The sequence below is a fragment of the Dryas octopetala genome, chromosome 6, assembly GCF_963921425.1.
Source record: "Dryas octopetala chromosome 6, drDryOcto1.1, whole genome shotgun sequence".
NCBI classification, from domain to species: domain Eukaryota; kingdom Viridiplantae; phylum Streptophyta; class Magnoliopsida; order Rosales; family Rosaceae; genus Dryas; species Dryas octopetala.
The window spans coordinates 12603153-12616818 of NC_141371.1; the positions used below are offsets into that span (position 1 = coordinate 12603153).

The window sequence follows — 13666 nt, forward strand, 5'->3', positions numbered from 1 at the left end:
CGAAATTTCCGAAATTTCGAAAATTTCGCCGAAATGTTAACGAAATATTGACGAATAGGTGCCAAAATTTCCATACCCTTGAAAAACGAAATTTTCGGCGAAATTTCGCCGAAAATTTCGAAATTTAACTCCTTGGTTTAAACTGATATCAATAATGAGGTTAGACATCTTTTTTGTTTAAATTCTGATGTCCAATGGGTCCTTTAGATATCAGTTCTCTAATTTTCTGGTAAATTAAGATTTTGAAACTGATATTAAAGATAGAAAACACATCGTTAATTACTATGGAAATGATCTAAATTCTGATTTAGACATCAGTTCTCTTATATTTATCGATATGGTAAACCCATTAAATGTATTTTTTTATGCTTTCTACATCGTATTTTATGTGATTTTTGATATATAAATTACCTTAGATATCATTTTATGCTCCCAGAACTAATCTACATGCTATGTTACATATCGGATTTTTTCTATAAATGGATATTTGAATGTATTTAAAACATCTGTATTTGATCTATAACTAATATAAAAGACATTGTTGGACATCAGGTTTTTTATATTTATTGATATTGTAATGTTACTTTGATATTAGTTATTTTTGGTAAACTGATGTGCATGCTATTTTATATTTCTGTGTTTTAACATAAACTAGTATGAAATTTGTACTATAATATCACTATTATTATCCAATTTGTACTACAATCTTGATATAAAAGATATAAATTGACATTCAAGTCTGAAATTGGTGCAATCTCAATTCATTCCATTACCATTAATTCCAACATCCAATACAAGTATTTCAAGACTTTCCGAAAACGGATTACACATTGCACCAAAATATGGAGCATATATCCATAATTAATTACCCCATCCCAGCCTAGTATCTCAATTAAGCTAGCCTTCTTTAACAAAAACCAATAATCAGCTCATGCACTTGCACAAAAATAGGTGCATAATTCACCACTTCTAAAGGCTGCCTTTATTTACAAAATATTAATTGGCAGCACTTGTTACCTTCCTTCACAAAAAAATGCCAACACCTGTTATATATATATATATATATATATATAATTCAGCTTCAATATTCACAAAAAAATGCTAATGTCTAACACTTGTTCTAAGCTTCCTTGACAAAAAATTGACAAATATGGTAGCACTACTAACTAGCTTCAAAAAATTATCCACAAAATGTCCAAACCCCACATACCAACTCGACCTGTCATCTACTGAATATAATTGGCTGTAACAAAGTTGCCCATTCAATTCGGATCTCATCAAGTTGCTCTTGTGTGTAACTGCTTCACTTTTTATTCAGATTAGTCCACTGGAAAGATTCAAAATAGAAGTTACCAAGTCAATTACAAATAGTAAATGGAACCTAACATATATAAATATGAGGCAATACTTATAAGGCTGGGCCATGCTATAATTAAGCCCAGTCAAATTGAAAGGCAGCTAATAAAGGGTTCAAAGTAAGCTTGGTCATGCTATAAGGCTGCATAAAGTATCACCAAGACATGTATGCAATATAGCTATTCAAATAATGAAGGCAAAGTCGCATAAAGTTATAAGCCTACATATTAATGTTAGAAAATCATTTTCAAAGAAATTACTGAAAGATATATTCATCAAAGATACTCAAATTGAAAATTAATAGCTGCCAAAACCAATCTCATCATTTTCAAATTAACACCCCTTCTCTGCACCCTTAGAAACAAAAACAAGAAAAACAAAACAAAACAAAAAGAAAACCACAATAAACAAACAGGCTATACTATGCATAATTGTCTGTGTTTGCATGGACACTGGTCATGTATGTTTTTGCAAGTATTATAATCAGATCATGTACCCTACATGGAGTTGAAACCCTAAACCTCCCACTCCAATTTATCTAAAACATTGCAAGATTATTTAAATGCCCAGTGCTATAAAAGATAATTTTTCATTTTTTTGGTAGTAAGGATAACAATATGATATGTAAGGGCATCATACCTGTACAAGCACCAATGTGTTTTCCCCCTGCCCATGGAAAGGAACAAAAGTTTCAGTTTCTATCATCCTCAAACACCCAACAAGATCAGTAATAGAAATACAACATGACAAAAATGTAATGTGTTTCGACAACATTAGTAGGCAATATTTTTCTGCAGATAGTTGTTATGATGTTTATAAAGAATTTAATTCGAGGAACATAGAAGTCTGACCATCCAATCAGCCACTATTGAGAAATTGTACCAAGGGAGGCTGGGATTAGTATGAAGTCAAAATCTAACAATCAACAAACTTTTTTTTTCCTAATAAACATTTACTATATTGCCTAATCTTAACATTTATAACAATTTTGAGATTTACATGTAACAGCATCTAAAGAAATTAAGTAAATCTGTTAGTCATATGACTCACACCCTTACACTGTTGACTATTAACAAGGGGGGCAAGGGTACACTACAAGAATATTGTCAATAGATATCACCTATTTTATATCAGATTTGAATATGACTGATCTTGTAAAAATTATAATATCAGATATTTTTTTAACTGATTTCTGAACTCTATTATATATCACATGATTTTTTTCAACTGATATATAATATTTTCATTTTTTAAAGAACTTATAAAGACATCAGTATAAATTATTAACTGATATCTTAACACAACACTTATAATTTTTTATCCTAACACTCAAACTCACTGATATGTAATGTGTTTTTTCTGAGTTAAATTTTTTTGTCTTACTCCCAAGTCCCAACACACATATACAGATCGATATACTAAAAATTAAAAACCTAGGTCTATCTCTCAGCTCACTTCTCTGTCTCTCTCTCGCAAATTCCATCTCGCAAAAATTGTCTCAGCTCATCAGTGTCACACACTCATCGTCGCCGTCGCCGTCGCCACTCCCAGACTACATTGTGAGTTCGTCTGTCTCTCTCACTCTCACTTCTCTGTCACTCTCACTTCTCTGTCTCTCTCTCACCCTCTGACTCTTAGCCTTTCCATTCACAGACGTCAAAGAACAACCTGACCAGTCGCACCCCAGCCTCTCTCTTGCCGTCGCCGCCACCGCTTGAAGATCCTTTCGACAGGTGAAGTATGAATTTCTGGGTAATTAGTTTCTGAATTTTTGGGTAAATTAGTTTGCTCACAAGGGCGTTTTCTGTGTGCTCCATTTTGTAGAACAAAACTTTAAATTAGTGAGTGAGATTTGGACTATCTGCTCATCAGCCTCACACACTCGCTGTCGCCACTCAGCCTCCACCTCTTCGAGTTCAAGCCCAGACTTGCCACACCTCTCCTGTCTCATTGGGTAAAGGCTTTTGAGAAGTTCTTTTATCAAGTCTTTAATTTGTTATTGATCAATTTTTTTTATTGATTAAGTTTTCAATTTGTTAGGTTTGGTTGAGATCTACCCCTATTTGTTCATTCAATGAACCCAATGGATCGATTGTTCATTACAAAATTAGGTGTAACTATGTACGAAGTGATTCATTTGTGTGATAGTGTTAACCAGATAAGAATGTCCAGTGTTTTTTTTTTTTTCTTTCCTGACGATTGGCTTGCTATTGACTTTCCTCAGGTTCATATTATTTTACTCTTGAAATTTTTCTCTGCTTTTAGCTTTACCTATTAAGAAAATGTTCTACTTATTCATGTTCTACATCTTTTTGCTCTTAAAGGGACTGTTCGTACCTCTGGAAATTTGGAGATTAGCAAAATAATATGGTATGGGCGCCTTTTTACATGTGGTGAGTTTTACCAGTTATAATATTAACAGTCTTCAACTTAATTGTTCTAATTTATTAATTGTCTGTTTAAATATGGTGGAAGGAGATGTAACAAATATAATTTTAGATCCAATGTTTATATTTGTTTTCCAGCGAGGTGTCAATTGCATAGGTTCTATCTCAGTAAGTGTAATTTAACTGCTGCTCCAATAATTCTGCTTGTTATTTGTCCTCTCTTGTGTGATTTTCTGGAATGCTCTACATTGTGTGGCAACATGCCTCATATTGTTAAAATTGTCAAGTCATTCTTAGGAGCGGCTTACCATCAATTTGCACTTAGGTAAGTGTTCTTTTCATCTTTTTTATTGTTATCTTAATTTTTCTTCATTTATGTTTATTGTGTTTTTTGATTTGAAGACCAGTTTTTCATTGATTTTATGAATGGGTCTAGGGTTAATTTAGTTGTTTTATTTCTCTCCTTCAACGAGAAATCTGAAGATTTATACTAAATTTATAGTAGATCAAATCAATTATGTTATGATATTAGCCTATTAGATAAATTGCTATGACTTGTAGGGTTTAAATATATGGAGAATAGGGTAATTAGATCATGAAATATTTTGTATTGGATGAATCCCTCTGTTTTAGTTGTTCTCCATCTTGCTATTTCTCTTTGGTTTTTCTAATCTTTTATTCTTTTTTTCCCCAAATTTGTAAATACTTATTAATTGCATTCAGTTATTTCTTTGACTTTCTTCTGTAATGGTTCTGAAAATTGCCATAAGTTGTATGATTTTGCAATTTTACATGTACAAATAATTCAGGGCCATGACTTTCTGAGGCCTTTTTTTTTAATATGAGGCGTTCATTATTCCATCCTCGAAAAGTGTTTAAGGTACTTGTGATATATTAATGATTAAGTGTGGAGCACATTTTCTCTGCGACACTTATTGTTTAAGACATACCTATGATGCCCACGGTATTGTTTAATCCTTTTTTGAACCATGTGGAGATGGATTTTGGTTAAAAAAGGGATGGAGATGCTTGCTGAAACATACCTAGTGAATTGAATTATTTGTTTTATGTAGAGAAGGCCATATGAGGCACCTTATTTCATGTTAGTATGTTACTGCTTTTTGAAATATTGTAGATGTGATTGAAGTTTTATTTAATGAAGGCTCTTATAAATAGCCTCCTATTAGACTATTAGTTTTATATTGACAAAAAAGAACACCATAGCACATTGTCATCTTTCACTGCAACTCCTATGATTTGATGCTCTAATATCAAATCCTCCTTTTCAAATTTCATGCTGCAGTTTCGTATGACATCCAGTTTGGTCTACTAAGCCCTTTAATAAGGCCACTTTTTTTTTTTTTTTGGTAATACTTTGATTAGTTGCATACTGACCGGTTATTTTGTTTCAGGAGATTATTAGAAATTACATGCTCAAGGTTGGCTCGCTTAGACTTGATGTGATGTTCAGGACTTGTACTGTACAGGTAAGATGATTGTTACTAATCTAATCAGGCATGTTTCATAATGTGTTATTCCATTGATCTGTAAAGGAGGTAGATCTTTTAAACTCGTGGACAACTTATTTGTTAACTTTTTTAGGTTAATCTGGACTTCAGTTCTAAAGCAGACATGAAAAGGAAACTCCATGCTAGTCTTGCTTTGCAACCTGTGAGGAACAATTGTCCCTTGTTTTTGCTGTAAAATTTGTCGCTTATATGGTATCTAACCTTTCAATAAATGAAATTAACAGATAGAAACAGCTCTATTTGCAAGTGTTACTGAAGAAAGAATATATTGCTCCTATGGTGTTACTTAAGAAAGAATACGATGGCAAGGTAATGATACTTATCATCTATATGATACTCAAATTTGTTTAACCAACATGGTATATAATCTTGTCTAATAGTCTTTATCAAATATGTTGTTAAGACTTTAAGTTATTTTTGAATGTCATTATTTATACTATCAAGGTGCGCACATAAATTTTAAATTGTATATGCTTTTTTGATATGATGAATATTAACAAATTTATTATGTTGCAGCTTGTTGATGTAATATATCTGGTCATCCCTAGAGGCAGTAATAAGCTTGTTTCTCAAATTAAGGATTCAACTAAGATACCTGTTCTTGATCATGCTGGTAAGAGAGATAGCATAGACAACGTATACTTTCTTAGCTTTAAATAATAATGTTTCTACCTCATGTTTGATTGCATGTCTTTGGTTGAATTTTTTGCTTAAGCTTAAGGGAAATAGAGTGTATTTGGATTGACAAAGGCATACCGTTTGTACTAATATGTGTATTTTAATTTCCTCCAGTAAAGTTTTGTTTTAAAATTGTTTATTTTATAGCTCAAATAAGGTCTTTAAACCTGCATGTATTGGTATTTCCTTTGAATTCTAAAGAACAGGTGTTTTAACTCAAAGAATAGCAAAATAAGCCATTTTTAGTGAATCTGACCATACTAGACTCCTGCTGAATTCTGTACTGCTGTGTAGGGAATTTAAATTTGAGATTTAGGGGTTTGAAATTAGACTTACTAATGGTTGTTTTAGGACAAGAACCAAGTAATTCAGACCTGTATTGAATTTGTTGTGAATTTTGTAAGATGGACTTGCTGGCAGAAATTTCTGCAGCACTAGAAACAACTATATTTTACTAAATTTAAAGGGATTTTGAGTGTAACTTGGTCATTTTGAGTCATGCTTATGATTTGATACTTGTGGAATATGTACTAGACATGCTAAAGAGTGATTTAAACCAAAAACCTTATGAATTGAAGCTATGTTTGATTTATGGTGAATTTCCTAAACTGAGACAGTTTTTAGAAAGATTAAACCCTGATTTTTGAACCTGGAAAGCTTTGTAACTGTTAGTCAATCTATGGCTTCAATTGACTTGATAAGTTTTATAAATGTTCTTTTGAATGTTTACAACTCTATGAAATATCATATTCATAACTCTTGTATTTATTTTTATAAAAATCACAAGGACGGCCTTGCCTTGATTTTCTATTTTTTTGGCAACTAGTAACCTAAACTTGTTCCTAAGTTTTAACCATGTTGTGGTTGGAAATAGATTATGATATTTTTATTCCTTATAGTTTGAAATGTATATTTTGAGCTTGAGAAGTATATTGATCTAGTTCCATCCCATTGTTTTGAAAGAATTCCAAGAGCCTACACTATACAGATTTCCTATCTCACAGGCAGTTTGCCTTTCCTTTCACTTTTTCTTGAAAAGACTTTTTTCTTTCTTTGATGACTCTGAAATTCTAAGTTATTACCTATATGAGGCATGTGGTTTTTTAACAGGTTCGATGAAGATACCATCATACATGTTTCTTTTTGACCAATAATTTTAACTTAGTTCATGTAAATGTTAATTTTTTAGTTCATGTAACTGTTTAGTTAACTTAATTTATTGAACCATTGATCTTTTGTTATTATGTAGGGCTGTAATATCTGAGGCAGCACAACACATGGGAGGAAATTGAAGTTGATGAGGTGCAGATTTCACGGGTCAATTTTGTCGGTAATTGCATGTAGAGATGTTGCCATGCCAATATTTTGTACATATGGGCAGCTTTGGATGCATTACAACTTGTTTTGGTTTTGTAACGGTCTTCACAAGTAGGTTTAGGCAATATTACCTTAGTTATTAGGGTGGTGGTTATGTTTAGACCTCTAAAAAACAAAAAATGTGTTCTCTTGTTGGATATTGTACTGTAAATCTTTTTTGGCAGCTTTGAATATTGTTATTGGTGATTGGAATATATGGAATGGGAATGGAAGATTTTATAGCTGCACAAATTTCTGCTCATTTCAATTTACAGGCACAAATTTATGTTCAATCAATTGATATCCTTTTTAGGTGAAAAAAAACTGATATATAACATACATTTCAATAATAAACGATATCAGTTTTGGTCTAAAACCTGAAATGTTTTGATGTTTTGATATCGGATTTTATCTCAGATCTGATATATAAATAATGTTTAGATATCATAGTATGTTCCATATTTGATATTGATACTAGATTATATGTCAGTATTAGTGTCAAATACGATATCTATTGACCAAACTATTGATACTCGGATTTTGTAGATATCAGAAATAATATAAAATCAGATATCTATTTTGTATTTAAGACATCAGGTTGAGAAAAAAAAAAAGATATATAAAATTATTTACATATCAGTTTAAAACTGATATCTAAAATGTGAACATTAGATATCACGACGCGCTATATCAGACGGGTACCCCATTAGATATCAGTCCACGACTGATATATATTGACATTTTTGTAGTAGTGGTAACACATTTTTCAAGTAATGATCGATTCCAAGAGATCACCAACCTATTAACTCTAGAAGTTTCATATCTATTTCGGCATTTTCTCAGTAACCAAACGAAGAGAGATAAAAAAAAACAAGACAAGAGTTTAATGAGGTTTCTTTGCTTACTTTTGTGTGTAGCCTTGGAGGATGAGATTGAGTGTTTGAAAAGAGAACAAAAAAGGGGATATAATCTTGAGATTGAGTTTGGAGAAAAAAATGAAGGAAAAAAAAAAAAAAGGAAAACTGAGTTTTTGAGAAGAGAATGGAAAAACGATTCAGCAAGTTACCCTTATGGTTAACTTTTCAAACTTTAAATAAAGCAAGGAACTACCCCAAACTAGATACGTATAATATATACATTATATAAGACTATGATTTTAGTTTTGGTGGGGAAGATAAACATTTTGCTGATCAAAGATTATGTTTTTCCTCAACATTGGGCAAGTACGCATATTTATTGTAACATTTATCAATTAAAAAACTAATGTTCTTCCTAAACATCTTCTTGAGAGACTATATAAAGGTAATATATATATACTAGGCTACACCGAGCTATAGCCTAGGGTAGCCTAAGCATGGATCTACTTTGGACCCATCATATTTGTATTGGTGTGGGTAGGGACTCGTCATTTGAGCAAAACAAGGCATATATATGTGAGATGCTTTTGGATAATGGTTACAAAGAGTATTGCTTACCAATAAAAACATTGGGGACAATATTTTGTCCTGTAAGCCTCTCCTATACCTTCTGCAGCTGTAGCCCTTGAGGACCTGAATGAGAGAAAAAGCTTCTGAATATAAGGATAAATTGATCAAATCTAAAGACAAAAGTGATGAAACAGAGTTGGATTCAAACAATCCGGCAATGTTATCATACACCAAAGTGGTAGAGTACACAAGACTCGATCAATTCCATACTTCACCTGCAGCCGAAGAAAAAGGCTTTTGGTAAGTCTCTACCTGCACACAAAACTCGGTCAATTCCATACATTTTCTGAGCCTACTCACTAGTTATAAATTTATTCATAAAAACCCAAACCCACCATTCACAGTAATCCCAACCCATCCTCCACATCAACAATAACCCGAAACCACACCCTCCCATATCTAAACAAATAGAGAAAGAGAGGTGTACCAAGCAGAAAGGGGGAGAGAGAGAGAAAGAGAGCATAAACCCAAAAAACCTGCAACTAAACACACACTTAACAGATTCACAACTATAGCCAAACATAATAAAAAAAACAATTAATCAGCAATCAACCCAAACACATATAGAAGACCAAATCAATTATGGAAAGAGAAGAAAATCAGAAAATCAAGAACCTGTAAAGAAGAAATTAACCTGCAGATCGAACTGCTCCAGAGGAAGATTTCGGACCCTAAAAGCACCTGAAAGTGAACCAGCTATATGAACTTACATATCTCAAATATAAAGAAAACCCTTAATTTGAGGAAGCACCCAAACCCTAAATTCATTAAAATTGAGACATAGAGAAAGGGAGACGGAAAGGAAGAGAAAGCGGAACCCTAACCCTAACCTTAATTTGAGCAACCCCAACCTTTACCTTTCGCTCAATGCCCACAATTGACACTGCAACTCAAAATCTCTGACCCTCGACAACGATGGCACTTTGTGCAAGACCAAAAATGGCGAGATCAAGAGTACAATAAGGATATCGATGAAGGAGATAGAGGGCTGGTCGGGGTGCAAGGGTATAATTTCATCACCCTCTCCTCAATTATTATTTCCTTTCCACACAATTTGTCCGTTTGTAAAAATTCTGTAGTTGTAATATAGAATACGATTCCTTTCACATGGTGCCCGGCCCACATGTCCCTTAATTATCTCCTTCAGCCTGCTTTCCATATGTATATACAAGATTAATTGGTCAATTGCTTCAGGAAGACCCAGGCAAGCCAAGTTTCCAATCCATAAAGTGCCATATTCTTTCATAGCTATCTACTCGTTTCCCATTTCTCAAATCAACCATACATAACATTACTCCCTTTCCTCCCCCCCTGAATCATTATGGAGTCATTAGCCTTCAACATTGCAGAGAGAGTGTTGACTAGGCTTGCTTCTCATACTTACCAAGAAATTTGCTTGGCATGGCGTGTCAAAGTTGAGCTAAACAAACTCAAAGAGACCTTACAAACCATCAAAATAGTGCTCCTGGATGCAGAGGAGAAGCAGACAGAGAATCCCCTACTGTCCATTTGGTTAGGAAAGCTCAAAGAGGTTTGCTACGATGCAGACGAAGTGCTCGATGAATTTGAATTTCAAAAGTTGCAGATGCAAGTGCTCAACCGTGGGAGTATCAGAAGAAAGGCACGAGGAAAGGTATGCAACTTCCTTTCACGTTGTAATCCACTCGTGTTTCATTCTAAAATGGGTCATAGAATCGAAGACATAAGAAAAAGGTTAGATGAAATTGCAATTGATAAAGCTAAGTTTTCTCTCTCGGAACGAGTTGGAGAATGGCATGGCGTGCACCTGCAGAGGGAGACCGGCTCTTCTGTGCTCGTCTCAGATATTTTTGGGAGAGATGATGACAAAAAGAAGATTATCACCCATCTCTTAAAGAACACTAGTCATGCTGATGTGAATTTTCCTGTTATTTCCATTATTGGGTTAGGAGGGTTGGGGAAAACTACACTTGCTAAATTGGTATACAATGATGATACAGTAAAAAAACAATTTGGTTTGAGAATGTGGGTGTGCGTCTCAAATGACTTTGACAACAAAACATTGATTCGTCAAATTCTTAAATCTGCAACCGATCAAAATTGTGAGAATGAAAGTTTGGATGGTTTGGAGAAGAAGTTGAAAGATGTTTTGAGAGATAAAAAATTTCTTCTAGTGTTGGATGATGTTTGGGATAATATGCCAATGGGAATAACAAATAACAAATGGAATCATTTAGAAAGCTTGTTAAAGATTGGAGCTAATGGGAGTAAAGTCATTGTCACAACACGTAATGAATCGGTTGCTTTGCTTATGGGCTCCACACACATACATCCATTAAAAGGTCTTTCTCCTGAGGATTGTATGTCTTTGTTCATAAAAAGGGCATTTCGAAAAGGAGAAGAGAAGCAGTATTCACACTTAATGGAAATTGCGGACAGTATTGTTGAGAAGTGTGGAGGAGTTCCTCTAGCCGTAACTACTGTAGGGAGCCTACTGTCTTTGAAAAGAGAAAGAAATGATTGGTTGAAAGTGAGGGATAATGCTCTATGGACATTGGAACAGCAAAACGATGACATTCTACCTGCACTCAAATTAAGCTACAATGCATTGCCACCTTACTTGAAGCCTTGTTTTGTCTTTTGTTCACTTTTTCCAAAAGATTATGAATTTCATAGTCTACAGCTGATTCCACTATGGATGGCGCATGGCTTCCTTGAAACCTCTAATGGAAACCAAGGGTATGATGAGATAGGCCTAGACTACATAAGGCAATTATGTTCTAGGTCTTTCTTTCAATTAGAGGTGGATCTTCCATCTGTATTCATAGATTTTAAGATGCATGATCTAGTTCATGATTTAGCCATCTCAGAGGCGCAGGTAGAGTTGTCATCTGTTAATTTCCGTCCCAAAACGGCTTTTGAAAGGGTTCGGCATGTGTCACTATCTGAAAAGGATTTCTCCCAAGAAGAGCAACTGGTTCCTGAATTCCTACGCCAGTCAGATAAACTCCGGACCATTCTGGTTCCTGAATTCAGCATTAATGAATCATTTTTAAAAACATGCATCTCGAGATTCAAGTATCTTCGGGTGCTAGATCTGAAGGAATCGACTCTTGAGGTCCTGCCAAGTTCCATTGGCAAATTGATTCACTTGAGATACCTCGATCTGTCTCGTAATCGTAGGATAGAAAAGCTTACTGATTCCATTTGTAAGTTGCTCAATTTGCAGACGTTAATACTTTTAGAGTGTAAGGGGTTGAAGGAGTTACCCAGAGACATTGGGAACCTGGTGAACCTCATACACTTGGTGTTAACTACACAGCAGATGTATTTGCCAGAAGGAATTAGACACCTCAGCTCTCTTCAATTTTTAGGGGTCAAAGAGTGTGTCAATCTTAAATCTTTGGGTGAAGGGATCCAATACCTCACTAACCTTCGGAAACTGTTTATTTGGGGATGTGAAAGTCTGGAGTCCATGCCGCCTAATATGGAACGCTTGACCGCACTAGACACTTTATTGATCGGGCGATGTGAGAAGCTTGATTTGATGGAATCAGGACAAGGCATTCGAGATCTCCGAGTTTTCGTGATCGAGGATCAAAGTCTGGAGGTTTTGCCCCGTTGGCTTCAAGATTCTGCAAACACTCTTGAGATCATGGGTATCGGCGAAATTGGGGATCTCAAGGTACTTCCGGAGTGGTTGCAGACCTTCACGTTGCTGCAGAAACTAGTGATTGAGGGTTGCCCCAAATTGTCAGGTTTGCCAGAAGGGATGCATCACCTCACTGCGCTGAGAGAATTGGAAATTAGCGACTGTCCTGATTTGATCAAAAGATGCAAAAGGGAAGAAGGTGAGGATTGGTCCAACATCTCTCATGTCCCATCTATTCTACTTGATCACAAACAAATCGCATTTTGAGGTACGTAACAATCTACTATCTATGTATTTATTTCTTCTTCCTTATCTTATCAATATCATATTTGTGGGTTTCATAGTAAATGCTATTTATGTTTTATGCCATTAATTCCAAAGGTCTAAGCGGTTATCAGTTTGATGAAAGTTTAATTCTTATTTGTTGTTTGTTTTTTTATGTTTTATAAAAAGTACTGTAAAACAAAATAAAGTTTTGAGTTCTTTTCATCTCATTAGCTAACACGTATTGTGTTGGTTAGACTTGATTCAACTTAAGTTCAATGATAATATGTTTTCCTTTTTGAAATAAGATGATAATATGTTTTAGACTTAAGGATATTACTTTTCAGAGTAATAAGTCTTTTAACTACCAAAATGAACAAATACATGTGATCTTTATAACTACCAAATTTCCCTATAGTTTTCGATCACATGTTCATGGCACATCTAAATGTCAGTTTTTTTCTTTAATCGTAACAATTGCAGATCTCAAAAGGTGGCAGCAAAAACATGCAGTCATTGAAGCAGCACTGGAGTGAAAAAATGTTGTCTTGTATTGGTTTGGGTTGTAGTCGTGATATTGGAATTTGAAATAGGAGAATGTTAATAACTTCAAGGAGATATATATGTGGATGTTTTAGTGATTTGATTTATGCTTCAATAATTTTGTTTTATTAAACATGTTTGTGTAACTTCTTAAGATGCATGATTGTGCCCTTCTGTATCGAAGTTAATCACACTGCATTTCATATTGTGGCACAAACTTGCTATCCGAATTTCGCTAGCTGCAGACACTTTTATTCTAAATCTTATTTGCCTTATGCTCGTTTAAGTTTAGAGTTTCCTATAGCTTGTTAATTTATAAGCTCTCATTTTCTCTCTTTTGTTTTAATATTCCAACAATACTCATCATAAAATCAATATAAGAATCTTAAATTCAGAAACTATGAACTAATAAACACTTGATAATTAATAATAAAG

General features: G+C 34.1%; 1 protein-coding gene and 3 long non-coding RNA genes across 11 annotated transcripts; 3 read left to right on the forward strand and 1 right to left on the reverse strand.

The window, feature by feature from the left end:
- Positions 1-780: 780 nt before the first annotated feature.
- LOC147282480 (uncharacterized) lies at positions 781-9829 on the reverse strand. 8 transcript variants are annotated; one of them, XR_015123134.1, is made up of 4 exons: positions 9651-9829; positions 9428-9474; positions 8782-9275; positions 781-2022 (listed from the first exon to the last, which is right to left on the reverse strand). It is a non-coding gene; the product is annotated as an uncharacterized LOC147282480 (long non-coding RNA). The 8 variants fall into 8 exon arrangements; XR_015123133.1 differs by having other exon boundaries at positions 9409-9474; XR_015123132.1 differs by having other exon boundaries at positions 8782-8856; positions 8963-9474.
- On the forward strand, positions 3010-5072 carry LOC147282481 (uncharacterized). Its single transcript, XR_015123094.1, has 3 exons — positions 3010-3089; positions 3199-3310; positions 3681-5072. It is a non-coding gene; the product is annotated as an uncharacterized LOC147282481 (long non-coding RNA).
- LOC147282482 (uncharacterized) lies at positions 5156-8765 on the forward strand. The gene is made up of 4 exons (XR_015123138.1): positions 5156-5230; positions 5346-5581; positions 5789-5885; positions 7200-8765. It is a non-coding gene; the product is annotated as an uncharacterized LOC147282482 (long non-coding RNA).
- Positions 9830-9927: 98 nt separating the features above from the next.
- On the forward strand, positions 9928-13604 carry LOC147282483 (putative disease resistance protein RGA1). Its single transcript, XM_086248058.1, has 2 exons — positions 9928-12692; positions 13172-13604. Exon 1 carries the CDS (start codon positions 10115-10117, stop codon positions 12689-12691), a length of 2577 nt encoding a protein of 858 aa, XP_086104184.1. The 5' UTR covers positions 9928-10114; the 3' UTR covers position 12692; positions 13172-13604.
- The last annotated feature ends 62 nt before the right edge of the window (positions 13605-13666 follow it).

Bases quoted from the DNA above. Each gene is read 5' to 3' on its own strand.
- LOC147282483 (XM_086248058.1), top strand. From the start codon at position 10,115: ATGGAGTCATTAGCCTTCAACATTGCAGAGAGAGTGTTGACTAGGCTT.